Source organism: Musa acuminata, chromosome BXJ3-8 (genome assembly GCF_036884655.1).
Source record: "Musa acuminata AAA Group cultivar baxijiao chromosome BXJ3-8, Cavendish_Baxijiao_AAA, whole genome shotgun sequence".
NCBI lineage: Eukaryota > Viridiplantae > Streptophyta > Magnoliopsida > Zingiberales > Musaceae > Musa > Musa acuminata.
Genome location: NC_088356.1, coordinates 38,806,753 through 38,826,535, shown reverse-complemented (window position 1 = coordinate 38,826,535; position 19,783 = coordinate 38,806,753). Strand labels below are relative to the sequence as shown.

At 40.0% G+C, this 19,783-nt stretch overlaps 2 protein-coding genes across 2 annotated transcripts; both read left to right on the top strand.

Moving 5' to 3' along the window:
• Nucleotides 1-5,515: 5,515 nt before the first annotated feature.
• Nucleotides 5,516-9,812, top strand: LOC135645111 (uncharacterized). The gene is made up of 4 exons (XM_065163191.1): nt 5,516-6,039; nt 7,192-7,467; nt 7,858-7,995; nt 8,075-9,812. The coding sequence occupies exons 1-4, from the start codon at nt 5,668-5,670 to the stop codon at nt 9,629-9,631; spliced, it is 2,343 nt and encodes a 780-aa protein (XP_065019263.1). The 5' UTR covers nt 5,516-5,667; the 3' UTR covers nt 9,632-9,812.
• A 1,336-nt stretch (nt 9,813-11,148) lies between these two features.
• LOC135646160 (F-box protein SKIP14-like) lies at nt 11,149-17,736 on the top strand. Its single transcript, XM_065165384.1, has 2 exons — nt 11,149-12,544; nt 17,011-17,736. Exons 1-2 carry the CDS (start codon nt 11,786-11,788, stop codon nt 17,497-17,499), a joined length of 1,248 nt encoding a protein of 415 aa, XP_065021456.1. The 5' UTR covers nt 11,149-11,785; the 3' UTR covers nt 17,500-17,736.
• The last annotated feature ends 2,047 nt before the right edge of the window (nt 17,737-19,783 follow it).

Genomic DNA, 19,783 nt, shown 5'->3' with positions numbered 1-19,783 from the left:
ACTATTCTTTATTACTTCAACAATTATTTGATTTATCATGTTTCTCGACATTTCTGAAAGGATATTAATGTTAAATTAAGTTTCAACATCATTATACTAATGGTCAACTCATAAATATTAAATTAATGGAATCAATATAAAAGTCACTGACTTTTATTTTAGCAATGCTAGTGGGTTCCCTTTGAAAAGAACCCATTGTTGTTTAAGATCAGTGTTGACAAGTGAAGCATACCGTGTGCACTATCCAGGACATGATGACCTACAACAGAAGAACTTCTATATCCTTTTGTCATCTAGCATTGTCTAGCTCATTTAATCCCATTGAAGGAGGACTCTCAAATGATGCTTTTGCTTCAAGGGTGGTGTGTACTTCCACAGCATATCAAAATATTTTGTCTGCCACATTTTAGAATGGTCTCCTTACGCAACCAAACCATCTCCTTTCTTGAGGAAATGATGTCCTCCACTTTAGTCATTCACTCTACAGCATAATTTCCTGCACCACTCATGGGGAAGGACAAAAGATGGAGTGGGGATGAGATCCTGTGGTGAGACAAAGATGGGTGTTTCTACTTGATCTTTGCTTAGGTTTGGGGAGCTTTGGGGCACAAGCAAACATGAGTGCAGCTCCTTGGGAGCTTCTTGTACCTCATTTGCACTTTAGCCTCCAAGATTGATTGCACCATGAACACCTTAGAGAAGGGACACCTTGATGAAGGACCTTTGAATTTTTCATGATAATTTTTTTTTTTGATTGGATATCCAGTTATTCTAAAAGCTTTAGTTGTTCCTAAATTATCATATATATATATATATATATATATATATATATATATATATATATATATATATATATATTACATTTTATATGTCATTTAAGTATGTGCATGAGATTTTCGTCAATGCAATTTTAGAGAGGGTCAAATGCTTAATTTAAGCTAAATTTATAAAAAGGTTATTTCTGTGATACAAATCTTGATCACCTAAATATATCATTTAAGCTAGTTAAAAAATATTATATAATATTTAATCAAATGTTGGATGATATATAGAGAGATGGATAGAGACATTGTTCTAATTCATAACCTCTTCTAATATCATGATAATTATTTTGAATTAAATTTCCAAAATCTTCAAGAGTTTAAATTGTCAGAAAATGATCATGATATTAAAATATTTGACAATAAAAGATTTCAATGGGGTATCCAGAAATTCTTAAAGCATAAGTGGTTAGCAAAGAATATAGTATTACATTAAATTATATCACCTCTCAGTTGTCAAAAAAGTATATAGTTTAAGTCAATTAGGAAACAAAATGCAGATATTAACTAAATATTAAATGATATATGGAGGGACAAATGCATGGTTCTGATTCACAACCTGTTTTGATTTGAATAATCAAAGATTTGAAGAGTTTAAACTATCAGAAAATGATACGTCAATTGGAGTTACATTTAAAACAAATCTCCAATATATATTAGATTCTAACACTTGATGATGAGTTTGTACCCACTAGGGAGGTTGATGGATCATGGTGACAGTCTCCATATCCATCTGGAATAGGACAAGTCGAGTCCCCACTGGTGTAGGCATTACAAGTATCACCACCTAATTTTGATTCGGGGATCACTTGAAGTCCACTTGTAGTGGCTTCACCACTTCCTTGTTGGAGCTGCAACACTAAACCTAAGAAAGGATTGGTCGATGCATGCCCTAATAATGATGGAGGACAGAGATACGGCAATGGACTCGTGCTATGTCTAGGTTAGGTCATGAGCTGTGCCTCCCCTAATAATGGCGTCCTTGCATGGACTACTAAGCTAAAAGCTTAATGTTAAGATCTAGGATTACAACGATGCAACTTAGCTAAGGATTCATTGACTTTTCTCATCAGCTTGTAGTCCATACTTAATGGATGTCAGCTTCTTGGAAGATACCATACAAGCCAGGCACATGGTACCTGCAGATATGAGAACCCCAGTGATTCATATAATTTAGCCTATCTTATCCATCGATAAGATAGATTAAATTATAATAAAATTAGAAAATTGAAAGAAATAAAAATCAGGAGTCATATAAATACCTACAAAGAAATTGACCCACTTTGATCCAATGATGTTGTAAGCACAATGAGACACTAATTATACAATGACCCACGTGGATCTAGAATCATCTAGATCCTTTAATTATTGGTCAGTTTGATTCTCCCATCAATCTCAAATCCATTGGGAAAAATACTTTTTTAAGAAATTTAATATGATACAATTTTTCCCAACTAAATGAACCCTTTCTGATTTGCTATACAAAATAGTTGTATCATCTATATTTAATCAATCATATAACTTAAACATAGAACGACCGATTACTAGTTTTTTTTCATGATTTTGATGTTTTGGGAAAGTCATTTTGGATAATCCATCTTGGGCAAAGTTAGGCTAACCATAATGATATATCTTACAGTCCATCTTGGTAAGTTAGGTTGACCATAACGATATATGTTGTTGAGAAAATGGATCAGGTTGGATCTGACTTCACAAGTTAGGCTAACGACCAAAATTGGCCTAATTACGAATATACATTTTTTTTGAAGTCATGAGACTATTCAAGTAGTCTCTGCCCAACCAGAACTCTACAGGTTCTAACCTATGCCATAGGGTAACTGTAGATTTGGATCCAGTAAGTTTGGACGCTGCAAGCATCTTTCAACAGAGGACAATTCAACACTTGCAATAGAGTTAAACTATGGTGTAATGCAGCTAATATAACTCATGTAATCTATGAGTGATGGCTTTTAATTCTTGATCACAAATCTTGAGACAGTGAGCTGAAACAATCTATTATTAACTACACCCAATCAGCTAGTTTTCTTCTGTTTATAGGGTCGAGAGTTTGAACCATCCCTACACTTCCTTTTGTCTTCAGCAATAAAATTATTTTTTCTAAAAATAAATAAATAAAAATTATTCTATAAGTTCAGTACTTGAGATGTCCATGGATGTAAAGGCGAGCACAAACACACGGATGATCAAGCTGCTTGATGTGTTTTTGATCTACCATGACAGGCTTTACACATACTTCTCCCACCCCAATTTTCGACACATTATTATTTGCATGGTATGTGGGATTGGAGCAGACCATTTACTTTTTTTGTTTTTGTTTTGTTGCTTTAGTTTTTGATCCATCGATGATGAGGCACACTCATGGATTGACAGTGAGTTTTTTCCCTTCTTTGTTTTGGTTTTAATTATGTGATAATATTTTATGAGATAGAGATAGAAAGTTCCTTCTTAAAAAATATATAGTATAGCTAATATACAAATTTCTTTCGAAATATTATAGCAAGGAACATGGTCACACATGTTATCCCAACTAATATGGCAATAGTCAATGATCCTAGGAGGCACTTCAGCTAGCATCAACATATATGTGCATCAATCAAGCCTGTGATTAAGGTTGCAGGTCCAGTTGTAGATTTGACCCAACCCTAGTCACCTACGAGTCAACAATCATATTTGGACATTTAGATTCTACAGCTTCCAGTGAATACAGATCATCAGATCACTAAGTCAGTGAAGAAACATTTGGTATGGACTAATTACCTAAAAAGACAAGTAATTCATTTGCAACACATTTAATTCTTTCCAAGAAAATGATTTCTCGTTCTATCAATAAGAAAAATCATTAACTATCGATAAGTTAAATCTTTATCAACTAAGCTATATGATATCTTAAAAAAAACATTTTTCTGTCAGTATTATGGACCATCACTGAATTTACTTTTCTTGATGACTGTTGCTTGGAAGCAATGGATGGAGTGAATTGAGAGCTAATCTTTCACAATGGGTTGAGTCAGATAAATATGACATACCATCTTCTATCGAACTTGTGGCCTGACTGAGTTGAAAGCTATTGGAACAAGAGGGAGAAGAAGGTGGTGGTTCTGATGTGGTACAGGGAAGCGACAAGTCATTTTCCCCAGGAGTACTTCCACTCCTGTGACTATGAGCTTTTATCCATCTATTAAAGCTTCTTCTCACAATGTTTGATATGAGAGCAGAACCTTTCTGCCTTTGGACTTTTAATGTCTCGGGCTTTGAGAAAAAAAAAAGATAAAAAAAGGAAAAGGGAAGCACGTTTAAAGATGATCTGCTCTCATTTATATTTCTAATCTATCTGCATTCATAGTTCCAACTGTACAAGATGGTGCAGCATGAGACACCCCATTGATTTGGTCATTGTATATTTATATCTGGTTTCTGTTTACTTATGAAACAGGCAATCATGTTAATAGCACTGGTCTTTTAACTTGATTGATTTGCCTAAAATGTTTGACACACTAAGCAACACTTAATTTAACCTCATATGATGCCCAAGTGCCTGAAAAAGCTACAAATGAACGTATGTGCAAACTGTAAGCTCTAGTGAGGCACATAAACTTGGGATTACAATAATTTTAATGGCCCTTAGAATGCTTTGTAAGTTCTAAATGGTCATCTCCTATTGACAGTTTAATAGACAAAAATTCAATTCACTTGTAGTTTCATTTTTTGTGGCATATGAAAGTTTTTATGTACATACCTCCCAAAAAATTAGCTATTGTGTAGTTTACTCCCCAAAATTTTGAAATGAGACTCATGTCCTGATGATTATATTCCTTGGCAAAGATAATTCTGAAAAGTTTAGGCTTTCAGAGAACAGCTTTTGAATTTGAGTTTTAAAGAGACAGAAGGTTCATTTCAAAATTATAACTTTTGCACAGACATTGATGAGATTACTGCTAATGTTGTTTGTACTTTGCTTAAACAAGACAATTGTTTAGTGGATTAGCGGGATGAGATTTGTGACGGAGAACCCTAAATAAATTCCATGTTGATTGCCAAAAAGATGGGTGCACTTTTTCTTTCTCAGGGTCTTCACATTTCTGCTATTATTAAGTCAACTTAATAATAACATCAATCATAGACTACTAATTTTAACTAAGTCCTATGATGCACTCACATTCTCTACATGTAAATATTTGAAATATAAACTCAGGATCATACAAGAATGACTCAATAAAATAACTTGATAATAAAGTAAAGTTGGATAATTTCATCACCTTTCAACGATCCTACTATTTAATCTAAGGTTAAATCATTGTATGTTTCGCATGCTTATATGGTGTGGGTTTCTATCTATGCATGAAAACTTTGTGGTAATTTTATTTAATATATTCAAATTTTGGGTTGTGTTGCTTTGCTTTTCTTTTTTGCTTACTTTTAACTCTCGGCTGAGCTTATAACAGCGTCAGCCGAGCCAAAACTGGAGCCGTCCCGACCCGAGTCAGCTCCAATGACACACCCTAACTCCGAATTCTACCTACCGTGGTGGGACCCACCGGTCACCTCCACTTGCCGGTAAAGAAATTAAAACCTGGTCTCCTTTTTGTTTCCGCCTTTAACCTTAACCGCGGTCTAAGTAACTCCGCTCACCACCCCTCCCTTCCTGTTCTTTATATTAGCCCACAACGCCTCCTCTTTCCTCTGGCGCTCGCTGCTTTCAAGTTTCCCGATACCCACACGGAAGCCCATCAACGAGAGAAGAAATAGGGGAAATCGATGCCGGAAACAGCAGCGAGGGGAGGCGTTTGAGCACATACCTTGTCCGTGGCTCCGATCGGCGGAGGAGATGACGGTGTTCGCCCACTCGATGGGCCGTGGCAGCGAAGGAGCGGCAGGAGGAGTCGCGGTGACGATGAAGGGCGCGGCGGGGCGGCTGCAGGTGCACCCGCTGCCGGACTACGGCGCGGAGGCGTCGCAGCGGCTGGTGGAGGTGGCCCAGCGCGGGGACGCGAGGGAGGTGGCGGAGTCCCTCGCGGACCCGGCGGTGGATGTGAACTTCGCCGGAGCGGTGTGCCTGCGGGCGCGCCGGGCCACGGTGTCCCTTCGGGAGGAGGCCGCCGACGAGGTCCTGGTGGAGTACGAGGAGATCCGCACTGACGCGTCCGCCCTCTTCCTCGCGGCCCACGCCGGTGATCTCCTCGTCGTTCGCAAGCTCCTGGTTCGATCTCCTCGCTCATCCCTCTCTTCTCTACTTTGAATTCTTCTGCTTCGACCTTTTGGCCCTTTGATTGACCTCCAGATTAATATAAACATTCTTTACTATTTATTATTCATTATTTTCTTTATGTCTTATTTTTTATTTACTTAATTTTTCTTGTTTTCGAAAATTATTATACTGATTTCTGCATTTATTATCTCAATTATTTTCCTACAATAAACTCGAGTTGTCAAAAGAAATGGGTGCACTTTGGTTCGGGTTCGTGACCCGCAAAGCTGTACCCGATCCATTATTATATACGTTCTCGCACAATTCTATTTCTCTTTGGATTATTTCACTATCCGTTTGCTTTTCTTGATTAGTAGCTATAGCTTCCAGAATGTGTTATCGGATTCGGGTCGAAATTTCTCCCATTGAGGGCCATTGACTTGCCTCATAGTTTCGAAAATTAAAGAAAGTTCTTTGTCCATCACATGCCCCTTGGACGATCGCAAAATCCCAACCGTCCGATCGGAGAACGGGTATCGTCCCGTGATTCGCGTCATCTGCCGGCCCCGGCCAGGAATGGAATCACACCACTTAGCTGGCATAACTGTTCACCACACACTCTCTCTCTCTCTCTCTCTCTCTCTCTTCAGTGCTTGCACGGATATGATGCGACCAACTCCGTACCCCTTCCTCGGATCAATTTCCCCTTCGATTTCTGATTTGGTGAGACAGTTGATCCCAAATTGCTGAGAATTAATGGAATTGTGATTAGGGGCCTCTTTAATTCCCGCGAGGAGCGCAAGGTCACGTGTGTTATCGACAAGCAATTCAATGCGCCCCATCTCGTCACACGCGCGGGTAGGAGTTTTAGTACACGAGCACCCTTTATGGCAGTCCGAATTGTCGATCTGTTCTCAGCACAGCGCAGCTTAGCGCGTACGGCGCCGTATCGCGCGCGACTTCGCATCTCTACCGTCCGATTGATCCTCCATCCTTGATCTCTCGTCATCAAGAGTGATAAGTGCAATTAATGAACAAAAAAGACGTGCTTTTTGTTTCTTTCTGGGTGATTTACTGATTAATTTAGTTGCATTAAGATGATTAGAGCTTAAGAATTCGTTATAGTTAGCTAATTTTGATGATTTTGGTGGATTGTGGGTGAAGGAGAAAGGCGCCGACGTGAACCAGAAACTGTTCCGGGGACACGCGATAACGGCGGCGGTGAGGGAGGGGCAGACAGAGGTGGTGGAGGCGTTGCTGAAGGCCGGAGCATCGCAGCCCGCCTGCGAGGAGGCTGTGGTGGAGGCCAGCTTGCACGGGAGGGCGAGCCTCGCGGAGTTTCTCATCGGCACCGATCTCGTGCGTCCCCGCGTCGCCGTCCATGCGCTCGTCTTGGCCGCCTCCAGGGGATTCCTCGACGTCGTCGACACCCTCATCAAGGTAATTCTCGGTGATGATTTAGTAGCACGTCGAGTTCATTTCGGTCTTTCCATGATAACCATAGTAATGTTTATGAGTTCCATTGCCCTAACCGAGGGCAAGGTGTTTTTGGGGATTCCATTTGTGTGTCGTCTCACAGCCAGCTTTCGATTGTACCCTTGAGAAGGTTTAGACTTTAGATGTGAAGAAACCATTAATTAGGTGGATTAAGCAAGAAAAATTGGATTTTTGACTGTCTCGGCTTTAGTATTTTTTGCTTGATTAAAAGATTCTTTTCGTTGGATTAGCAAAAGAGGTCAGATCTTTGTCAATTCTGTTGTGTTCAGCAAAGGAATTGTTCCAATCCACCAGTGATGCGTGGTTTGATCTCAATGCTCAATTCATATGCAGTGCGGAGCGGATCCGAACGCGACATCTCGTGTGCTGCTGCGCTCGCTGAAACCATCCCTCCACACCAATGTCGACGGCACCGCACTAATCGCCGCCATCGTCAGCCGTCAGACCGCCGTCGTCCGGCGCTTGTTGCAGGTACTTCTGACACTCCACCACTCATGCGACGTATTCGTTGATCAATAGATCTCTGATGATGTACGGGTGCCCGCTCAAGGCCGGAGTGCGGAAGGACGCCAAGGTGAGACTAGGTGCATGGTCATGGGACACCACCACCGGCGAGGAGTTCCGTGTCGGCGCCGGTCTCGCCGAGCCCTACACCGCCGCTTGGTGCGCGGTCGAGTACTTCGAGTCCGCGGGCACCATCCTCCGGATGCTCCTGCAGCATCACTCTCTCAACGCTCCGCATTGTGGCCGCACGCTCCTCCACCACGCCATCCTCTGTGCCAATCCTCGAGCCGTCGACACCCTCTTGGCCTGCGGTGCCGATTGCGAGCTCCCGGTCAAGACCAGCCGGAAGACCGAGTTCCGGCCGATCCACATGACTGTCCGACTCGGCCTGGCTTCCATCCTGCAAATCTTGATCGATAAGGGGTGCGACCTGAACTCGAGAACCGACACCGGAGAGACGGCGTTGATGCTATGTGCGCGCTACAACCGCGATGACTGCCTGAGGATTCTTGTGACGGCCGGCGCTGATCTTGGCCTGGTGAGTGTGGCTGGGGTGTCTGCCACCAAGGCCGCCGCTTGCAGCCATTGGAGCATCAGTTTTCAGCGTGTAGTCGTCGACCTGATTCGGGCAGGAACGGTTCCTCGATCGAGCAATCCGTCCGTCTTCTCCCCGATCATGTTCGCGGCCCTATGTGGCGACGTCGGATCCTTGGAGGTGCTATTGACGCGACCAGATATTGACATCGACGGACAAGACGAGGAGGGGTACTCCCCGCTCATGGCGGCAGCCAAAGAGGGCCACGTCAACGTGTTCCGCGTCCTGGTCTTCGCCGGCGCCAACGCGAAGCTCTGCAACAAAGCGGGAGAGACCGCAATCGACCTTTCCCGGTCGAAGGAGAACCGGGATCTCTTCGAGCAGGTGATGCTTGAATTCACTCTCGAGAGAGGGAGTGCCGGGGGGTTCTACGCTCTGCACTTTGCGGCTCGGCGAGGAGACATGGCCGCCGCGCGCCTCTTGACCAAGAGAGGGTGCGACGTGAACGCCGTCGATGGAGATGGGTACACTCCACTGATGCTGGCAGCGAGAGAAGGCCACGCGGAAGTATGCCAGCTCTTGATCCACGGCGGAGCCAAGTGTGATGCCAAGACGCATAGAGGCGAGACGGCGCTTTCGCTGGCGAGATCGAACGCGAAGCTCGGAAAGGATGCGGAGAACGTGATATTGGACGAGCTAGCCATGGCGCTGGTTCTGCGAGGCGGCCATGTCAAGAAGCACACCAAGTGCGGGAGAGGGTCGCCGCACGGGAAGGTGTTGAGGATGGCGGCGGAGGCGGGGGTGCTGCAGTGGGGCAAGGCGAGCCGCCGGAACGTGGTGTGCAGGGAGGCAGAGGTGGGCGGGAGCTCAGCGTTCCAGAGGAACAGGAAAGGGAAGGGCGATAGACGCGAGGCGGGGCTGTTCCGGGTGGTGACCGCCGGGAAGAGGGAGGTGCATTTCGTGTGTGGAGGAGGGGAGGAGGCGGCGCAGCTTTGGGTGCGAGGGATCAGGCTTGTGACGAGGGCAGCATCGGGCAACGGATCGTCTTACAGCACTGCGGCCTTGTAACTCGTTGCGAGTACTGAGTCAACCGAGAAGGGTGTTTTGGCAGGGACGAAATAGGAACGGTGTGTCCATAGTGAAGCCAAGACTTCATCTTGAAGTCAGGGCTTCTCTTCTCTCTTTTTGGCCCTCTCCTTGAAAGGCCTATGTGAAGTTTGCTTAGATCAAATGTTAGATATGTTTCTGATGTCTGGAATTTGATTGTGTTCAACTTCATAATTCTCATAAATTATACTACGTGGAATGCAAGGCATAAAACTGAATAGATAAACTCATAACATTTACACAATACTCCTATTACATTATGAGTCAGCAACACAGCATTTAAATAATTAGTAGCGGAAAAATTAGTGGGTCTTTGTTATCATCAAAATTTGTCATCGATCCACCTTACATGGTTGAGTCAATTAGGTCCATTTCCAAAAGGACGTTGTGTCTCTTCTGAAGTCCCTTACTCATAAAATTAACATCACATAAGCTATCGACATGACCATTTTAACAATACAATTAGTAGATCTTATGTGAGAGTGCGAAGTGAGATTTTTCGGTCCTGAATGATACATTGAAGACTTTTATTTATAGAGTGGTAAGATCATAAAATAAGAAATATTTTTAGATAAATCTACTCCGATTTTTTCCCCGTCCCCCCTAAATACACCCTCGAACTTGAGAAGAGCATGCGTGCACTAAAAAGAAAAGCAGGAGTCGACTTAACATTCTAGGTGGCTCACATCCGGTCCCAGATAAATCGATCCGACGGCTGACATCATTCCGTGGCTACCACGGTTTTCTTCCCCGTTCTTTGATAAATTCACTCCACTTTCATCAGCTCATCCCTGATGAGACGCGCGGGCTTGAGAAGAACATGCGTGCAATAAAGAAAAACATGGAGTCAACTTAACAGTCGACGTGGCGCATTAACCATCCACGGTTGACATCATTCCGTGGGTATCACGCTTTTCTGCCGGATTCTTTGATAAATTTACTCTACTTAGAGGTCACAAGATCCTGATCATACCCCGCGGTCTCAGAAGAACATGCGTGCGCTAAAGGAAAAATAGGAGTCGGCTTAACAATCAACGTTGGGCTTCAGAGCATCCACGGTTGATCCCAGTAAATCGATCCGACGGCTGACATCATTCCGTGGCTACCACGCTTCACCATCCACCCCAGATTAAGCTGCCAGGCCAATCCGACGGCTGAGATCTCCCCGTCGCCACCGGCTCGTGTCGGGAGAAGATAATGGGCGGAGTCATCCACGGATTCCCAGGCTTGGCACGTGTCGGTCTCCTATCTGCGATTAAAATTACACATGAGCTCCTTACAAAATTATATTTTCTAATCACACCTGTATCGTATCAACGCGAACTTTAAAGCGTTCGTTTTGGTTTGTACAGGGGGTATTATGAAAATATTCAAGTCTTTCGGGAGTCATGTAGAATTCGATGATCGCTCGGGGCTAAAAATAAAATATAGGTTTTAGGAAGGGATATATAGGTAAAATCATTAAGTTTTAATCGGGGCAAGTTTCCCTTATTCTTTCTCTTCTTCCTACGCTTTGTCCGCTCACCTCTTCGCCGTAGAAGGGGGAGAAAAAGAGGTTTTGTTCGCTCACCTCGGCCGCAGAAGGGGGAGAAATTGAGGATTTGGGCTCTTCTTCTCCGCTCTATCCGGAACCCTAGGTTTCTACCTCTCTACCTCCTTCCTCCTCTCCCTTTACCAATTCGTCTTCCCTGTGATTTCGTTGCTTGAATTTGTGGCCGACTTATTCTTCTTATTCTATTGATCGGCGAGAAAAAGCCAAAAAAAAATCATCTTTGAATATCTTTGTGTTAAAATTTGATGTGTTGAAGAATTGATTTGATGAAAAGGTCAAGTCTTGAGGATTTGTTGGGGTTGTTGGGAGTTAGATCAGATTAGTCTTGTTTCTTGTCGTTTGCTCGATAGGTTTGATCCTGTATTCAGATCTCTTTCTATTTGGAATCTGGTTCAAGAGGCTCAATGAAATTTTTGGGGCTGGTTTTTTGTTTGCTATCCAAAATCGAGGGTTTTCTTGGGGGTCCTGAACATTAGGTTAGGTTAGATCACAATTCTTTTGATTCAGAAGGTGGATTGAACGATAGGAAATTGAGGTGCTTTAGGGTCCTCGTTAGAGTGGGGATGGCACTGAATTTCTCATCTTGTTCTATCTTTTCTACCGCATTCGTTACCGATGATGAGTTCTGCCGACCGAGATGTGAGAGGAGCCAACCCTTTAGTTACCCTTTTTCGTCTGGCTGGGAAAATGGAAATGGTTATGGCTGGGATAGCGGGTCAACAGGCGTGGATGGTGCTTGTGATCCAGTCGATCTGCTACCTGATGACCCATTTGGGATGGGGATCGATGGTGCATTAGCCAGTTTTCTCGAGGTCGGTGGTGGAGACTTGTATGGGTGGGCTTTGTTGTGCTCGCCGGAAACTGAGATTTACCATGATGGTTGGATGGACGAACTTGATGGTTGGGCGGAGGAGAGCTTCATGGTGGCTTCTGTTCATGAAGCCCAAGATGGAAACTTGGAATCTGCCTTGGATATGCAAAAATCTTTAAACTCTGATCGTGCAGCGGAAGCCCACTCTAGTGTGGATGAGGGTCTTCCGCATGAGGGACTGCTCTACTCGCTTGGGTATTTGGGCATTCATGATCTTCTCTCAGTGGAAGGGGTCTGCAGGTCCTTGCGTTTGGCTGTTCAGAATGATGCTCTCTTGTGGAGATGTATACATATTGATTCTCTTTTGGGTGAGAAGATAACAGATGATGTTCTGTTGCGGTTAACACAGAGAGCTCAAGGGAATCTGCAGTGCTTGAGCCTGTCAGGTTGTTCAAGGATTACAGATGATGGCGTGAAGTGTGTACTTGACAATAATCCAAAGCTGAAGAAGGTTAGTATTAATAAGAATGATCGTGTGTTTACCATTTCTATCATTCTGAACTCATTATTTGATTATTTCTTTATGTTATAATTTAACTTGCAGAAGATTTTTTTAGCATGACTGTATTTAGTAGTGCTTCTGCTAATCATTTACTATTTAGATATTCAGCACAAGTGAACATAAAGCCATCATGTCATAGATTACCTCTAATGTTATGGTTTGGTGAAAGCATCAAAGATGAAAGCTAATTCCATGTATGAGTTGTATGTAGCTCTTAATGTAGCATAAATATAACAATAACAGATAAACTTGCTTTCCTGGTCTAGGGTGTTTTTTGGCCGGTCACAACTTACATCAACTCGATGGAACTCATCGAATCACTTGATTGTAAGGGAAAAAAGTAATATGAAGTTATCGATAGATGTATTGTCTTTACTTGTATAAATTTTCTCATTTTGGATGGTGATTCTTGCTACTTGGTGCAATTTATTTAATGCATGCTAACCAGTTAGTTTAGATCACTGTTCATATTTTATTCGTGCAAAGTAATGAGCTTAATAAAAAAGACTGGGAAATAAATGTTTAACCATGAAATAGCAGACTTTGTTGACCTCTTAACTGCCAGATTAGCTGTATTTGAAGATTTATTGATGAGATTTTTTAACTTCATGAGCCTCTTCGTTGTCTAGATTTTGTTATGAGACCAACAGTTGCATGCACAAATATGTATATGTTTCTAATTTCTTAAATTTTCTGGCTTGACATTTTGACCTTTTGAAATTTTTGTATATGACTTGTTTTCTTTGAAGAATAGATCTTCTTGAATTATGCATCAACTTCTATTTTCTAAGTGGAAGATAAATGGCATATCCATTTTAGTGCAAGATTTTCAAACAATTATCTTCCTGAGAAGATGAACTATCTTCCAAAATTTCTATATGGTTTAATATTTTCTTAAAGAAAAATGTACATGTTACAAATGAAGTGTAATACTTCCCAAACCCAATTCTTAGGAAGCTTAGTTAAAAACCTAATAGTATAACTCTTATAAATTGGTTATTTTCTTCTTATCAATGAAAGAATTTGAATGAAAGTCCAGAATGATTGAGCTACCGAAATCAATCAATAAATATGATCTAATACTTTGTCCAATATATATGAGTTGCTTCTGAATTCCTTGTATTGCCTATTAATTGAATTTAAAATTTAACAAGGGGTGAAATTGAAGAAGTTGAAGAGTCCAAGCAGATAGAAATTATTTCCCTTCTTTTCAAATTGGTATCAAATAACTAGTAGTCCTTTCTTATTATGATTATAGAGCCACTGCTTGTAGTCATAGTGGGTAAGTTACATGTTGGAAGGGAGATTTAGAGGATAGGTATTTAGATGTGGAGTTTTCTTTTTTGTGTGCATAGGATAAGTGATGAAGACGGGATTCGAATCCAGGACCTTACGATAATCTGTCAAGGTCTTTACCATTTTAGCTAATTGACACCTTCAAATCTGTTTGTTGTAAGAATTGAACAATTAGTTGTTAATATAAGTTAAACATTATCATCTAAGCTATAAAGTATATAAGATGATGTGGATGGTTGACCATATATTAGCAAAAGGATTGTGGTGGTGTTTTTAACTGATCTCCTCACTTGGTTTGGTTGGAGGAGCAGAGGCCACCTGCGCGAAATTTTTGGAATTATACTGTATTGCATTAGTCAGAATCAGCAAGGTGGGCTTAACAAAGTCCATGATATGTGAGAATCACTTAAAAAATGGAGAGGCTCTCAAGGGATCTTGTATTGTAGTTTAGATGTTCTTTGTTATGCATATAGGATATCCCAATGAATGTGAACATGCATAATGTTTTCTAATCTGAACAGTGTCATGATTTTTTTACTAGATGTATGCTTTCTATTGTTTGTTCAAATTTAGCAATTTTTGATCAACCATGCTTGGGCTATTTCTTCTTTTAATTCTTGTTTATGGATGATAATATGTAACACCTGAAGTTTAGTCCCACATTGGAAGTGGGTGAAAACTTTAACATAGTTATAAGGACTGATGAGTGCATTATTATTAATTTAGGCTTAAATATTATGGGCCAATGGTCCAAACTTAATAAGTTATTTGGATAGCAATCTCATTGGGTTGGGTCACAATAAATGATATCATAAGGGCTTGGCTAGGAAAGGACATCCTTGACGGCATGACATAATCTCTCCTTATGTAGGGGAGATTATAATACTTGAAGTTTACTCCAATATAAGTAGGTGAAAACCTGAATTTAGATGAGTATAGTATATTTAATAATATGGCAAGCATTGATTTAGGCTTTGTAAGTATTGATCAATCATCTCTTCAAGTTGGGTCGTAGTACTAGCTAAATAATATTTATGTTTCACAAATATATTACATAATATACTTATGATATAGGTTATTTGAAGTTAAAGTCATGAGGCGTCCTTGCGACATATGCGTCCGCAAAGGGTCAGCCTAGTTGCAACCTCATACATGTCCCGAAGGATTTGTAAAACAGAAAGTTGATTAGATTGAAAATGAGCGACAGACAAGTCCCGACGCCCCGCGAAGAGGGAAGCTTTACAAGCAATTCAGCGAGCACCTTGAGTGCAAGAGAAAAAAGAGAGGAAGGAGAAAACAAGGATTTTAGAAGGTAGAACGAACAGGTGCAAGTCCACAAACAATTGCTCACCGGGTGCCGAGCGTGAAGGCAAGTTCCCTTTAAGTTAACGTGCGAACTTGTGAAGATTGTTTAACGCCCGACACTTTACCGAAGCCCCATCCAGCCCCATGCCACCCGGGGGGTTCTAGGGTGCTGAGATGGTTGACATTTTGCGTGCAGCTGCGGTCTGCATAAAACAGGTCGTGGCACGCGAAAACAGAGCCATTTTGGGGCAGTTTTGCTCGGCGTGGTGAGCGGTCGCACTGTAGCGTTGCAATTCGTTCGAACATGCATTCTTACAAGTAAAAACACATAAAACCAAGACAAAACATGCTGCCAAGCATTTGTACATAGATGCAAAAGCAACGAACGGTTCGTTTAACGAAGTTGTTGCAGGTGCACAATGATCGTTCATGACAGTACGTCAAATTTCTATGCTTATGTAATGTGTATGTTAATGCTATCGTTATACCTAAATCATGGCAATTATATCTATCAAAACAAACTTTTGAAAATATGTTATAAAAGTACAGCATTGCAATAGCATTGTATTGCAGTAAATTAAGCTTATTTTACTTGATTTGATTCAAAAGTGAAGTGAGAGAAAAAGATCAGCGAGTACATGTTAAATTTGGAACATGTGGTCATGCTATGCATATGATGCCTGAATGAAGAAGCTTAGCTCTAAATATAAACTGCAATTTGTTGAAATTTTTTGCCAAAATCTCCCCAAAATAGAGTATACCCGACTTGCAAATTCATTTAAATTCTAACAGAAATTGGTTAACAACTTAATATATAATCAATCGACATAGTTGTTATCAACCATACAACTTTACAGTTCTGCATCTGTATGAAGTAATCTTATTCCAGTTCATTGCCAAACTATCTTATATCATCATAAAATTTTCTAAAAACCCATAAGATATATAAAAGTAAATATATACAAAATTTCAGCTCAAAATATAACTATTTAAAGGTCCAACTATCCTCTTAGTTTGACTATCATCATCTCGTTCTGTTTGAACTAGATTAATGATGTCTGAACTTTTAAGGCTCATATCTTGGTGTATAGAAATATTATTCACTTAATTCTAAAGCCTATGAAATCCTAAGGCATGCTTCTAACACATATATAGAAGTACATAAGCCAATGTATTAATGAGGGTTTCGAACTGGCTAGAATGGAATCCTCCGAGTACTCACTGTTAATATATCTTTATGCACAGGCTTTGGATTAAAGCTATTCAAGAACCCATAGAACCATAACTTGTACATATACAACTTATTCCCCTTTAGCAACTATCTTATGGTTAAACCTGTATATTTCTATGGTCTGTCATGTCTGAGTTTTTTGTACTTTAGTATGTTAAGGCCAGGGATGTTTTTGTTGGTGGTTATATTCCCCCTCTGCAAATACTTGATTTTGATTTTCTAAAGTTAATTAAGGATTGCAATCTGCATGTTATAATCTAGTGAAAAGGAAAAAGAAGTTTTTTGCCCCCATCTATCTACTGCATGTTCTGGTTATATTTATCATATTCCATTTATGTATGTATGCTAATTTGGTATAATGTATGACCTTACATGAGAGCACGAGCTTTGGTGACATGATAGTGACAACTGTTCAAGTTGTGTAAATATCTTCTTGCTTGCAAGGATTAAGGCTGCATATGTTGATCCTTCTTAGACTCCATATTAACAGGAGCTTTTTCACCATGCCAACTTTTTTCTGACCATGCATAGTTTATTTAATTGTGACATGTTTATATTAATGATTATTTTTTTGGTTATGCAGCTAAGTGTTGCTGGATGTGTGAGACTAAGTCTTGATGGGATCATAAATAACCTAAAGGCTTTCCGATCACAAGGTACACCAGGAATAGAGCACCTCAAGCTTGGGAGGCTTTTCAGCATATCAGGAGAACAATTTGGAGCGTTGAAGTTGTTGCTAGGCATAGACCAACATCAACAGGCCCAAGCTCAGAAGCCAAGGTTCTACCACACAAGTGACTCATCTCTTGTTTGCGATGACGACTGCGTCATTGATGTTGAAATGTGCCCAGTGTGCCAGAAATACAAACTCGTTTATGACTGTCCTTCAGAGGGTTGTCAAGAAAAGGGTCCTAAGCACTGCAGGGCTTGTGACTTTTGCATTGCCAGGTGTATCCAGTGTGGGAAATGCATCAAGGATTGCATGTATGTTGAGACATTTTGTCTCGAATATCTATGTTCAGGTTGTTGGAAGGAAGCACTCGCAGAACATAGAAGCAATGAAGAGAAGTGAATTTGCTTTAATATAGTGTTAGTTGTTCATTCAATTTGTTCCTTAATAAGAATTTCAAAACCAGGTGTGATTTTATTCTTTATCTGTATTGGGTTTGGAGGCTTTGTACGTTTATACCTTTTGGTGGATCAGTATTTGATCTTAGTCAGTCTGGAATTGGAGCAATATATGGAAGAAAAAATGAACCATTAATAAAGAGATGAACTTGAAAAAAGGAAAAGGAAGTTGTTGACATTATACAGTGTTTCTTTAGTACAATCAGCCAAAAAACAATACAACCATGAAGATAAGATGTGGAAGCTGATTGCCAGGTATTTTTAACTTGCTTGTCTATTTTATTCTTTCCAGGTTGAATTGGATACGAGACTAACTACAGACTTCTCTTCTATTGCCTCTTTTGCAGTGAATCGATTGCAGCTCAACATCAATATTACCTGTGTGTCAAAATATGTGTGCTAATACGCCAGTGAACTGTGTCCATGCTGAAAATTAGAAGATCATCTCAGGTGGCTGTCAGAGGACACTCTTTCGTCAGCACATCGGTTCGTGCTCTCTGCCGTAGCCATGGAGAGCTGAGAGTTCATCCTCCCAATTCAGTAGATTGCTAGGAGTGATATCTCAAGGATTGCTGATCCATTTGGTAAGTAGTGTGGTAGTTGTTCTATGCAATTTCATGTTGATAATGGTTTTCTGCGATGCTGCACTAAAAAAATGTCTTTGTGACTCCAAGAATGCTTCTCTAGTGATGGACTGTGAATTTGATTTCATCTTAGCTGCATGCTGGAGTCATCTATACTCTCCATTTTGGAGTTGCGAACATTATTTGTTGTCTTTAGATTTGCAATGACAATGATGAGTGCAGGGTGTACAGAAATGGTTTCTTAATCGAGTTCTATAAATTCTGTTGCACTATAAGGAGTCTTGTCTTAATAGGTAGGATCTGTTTTGTTCAACTTAAAAGTTGTATAGTTCTCCACTGGGTTTATATTGGTTGAAGTGTACCAAAGATTTTTCATGAATTGAGTGAATTTATGGTGTGAGGGTAAATTTATTGTTGCAAGATAGGATAAGAGCTCTGATTCCAATGATTCAAAAAGGATTTCTTAGCACAGTCATTCTAAAAATAGATGGAAATAAATTGTATCCATAAGACTTGAATCTTTACCAAAGGTGTAGAAGACCTTTATTATTTTGATTCTTACCATTTTTTATTGGATAAAAAGAAGTTTATGCAACAAAATGTTTTAGCAATAGAACAGGATCATGTCAATGGTAAAGGTCTTTATCTGATAGGTTACTTGAAAATTTCCAAGTATATTAATTTTGTTCTATTTTTGTACTTAAAAGTTAATTTTGTTCTATTCTTGTACTCCAAAAATCCTGAATGGGAAAGCTAAGATAAGATCTCCCATTTAGGATTTGTCAACCATTGGCCTTCTGCATCGATCTACCGTTTTGTTTCATCCGTTTCTTTCTTGGGTTCCTCCTCTTACATTTTGTCTCCTTTGTATTCGGTATGACATTGTGACATTTTGTCTCTTACATTTATCACAAGGTTTACAATATTATTCAATATAATTTGGTATAACATTATACGCGTGGTATTTATTGGTTTGACGATATATTAGTACATGGACCATTCAATATTATATTCTTTGATACAAGGTTTGTATCATCCTAGTATGTTCGACACAATGCTTGCTTTACCTGATATAAGAAAGGAATAACCTGACATTAGTGTAACATTCTATTTTTAATTTCATTCATATTCTACATGAAATTCATGACTAAAGTAGGATATCATGTTTTTAATTTTTTACTACTATCAATAATAGTTTAGTGAAAAAGTAGATAATCTTAAGAGTATAACATATTAATTTACTAAATAAAATGATAGGGTTTCCTCGACACATAATGATTTTAACACATGTATATAATTATAATATTTAATAAAAAAAATACGCACATATAATTATAATATCTAATCAAAAGAAAAACACATAAGTAACAATATATCCAAAATTTATACACAAAAAAATGCTATAAGTCATTGTTTGTATTTGTATAGATTTTAGCTCTTTTATCGAATCATTAGGTGGGATATTAGTATTTTTATATGTAAAATATGGTCTATAATGAGTAATCATTTAGTAAGTATAAGTCTTTATAGGTGAGTATATGCCATGTTATGTATATAATATTTTAAAATCATAGGTATAAGACATTTAACGGTAAACACTTCATCGTATGACTTATTTAGCAAGCATAATCCTACAATATAGTA

Coding starts and splice junctions, on each gene's coding strand:
- LOC135645111 (XM_065163191.1), top strand. CDS start 5,668: ATGACGGTGTTCGCCCACTCGATGGGCCGTGGCAGCGAAGGAGCGGCA. Junction 6,040..7,191: donor TCGTCGTTCGCAAGCTCCTG/GTTCGATCTCCT, acceptor TTGTGGGTGAAG/GAGAAAGGCGCCGACGTGAA. Junction 7,468..7,857: donor TCGTCGACACCCTCATCAAG/GTAATTCTCGGT, acceptor ATTCATATGCAG/TGCGGAGCGGATCCGAACGC.
- LOC135646160 (XM_065165384.1), top strand. CDS start 11,786: ATGGCACTGAATTTCTCATCTTGTTCTATCTTTTCTACCGCATTCGTT. Junction 12,545..17,010: donor ATAATCCAAAGCTGAAGAAG/GTTAGTATTAAT, acceptor TTGGTTATGCAG/CTAAGTGTTGCTGGATGTGT.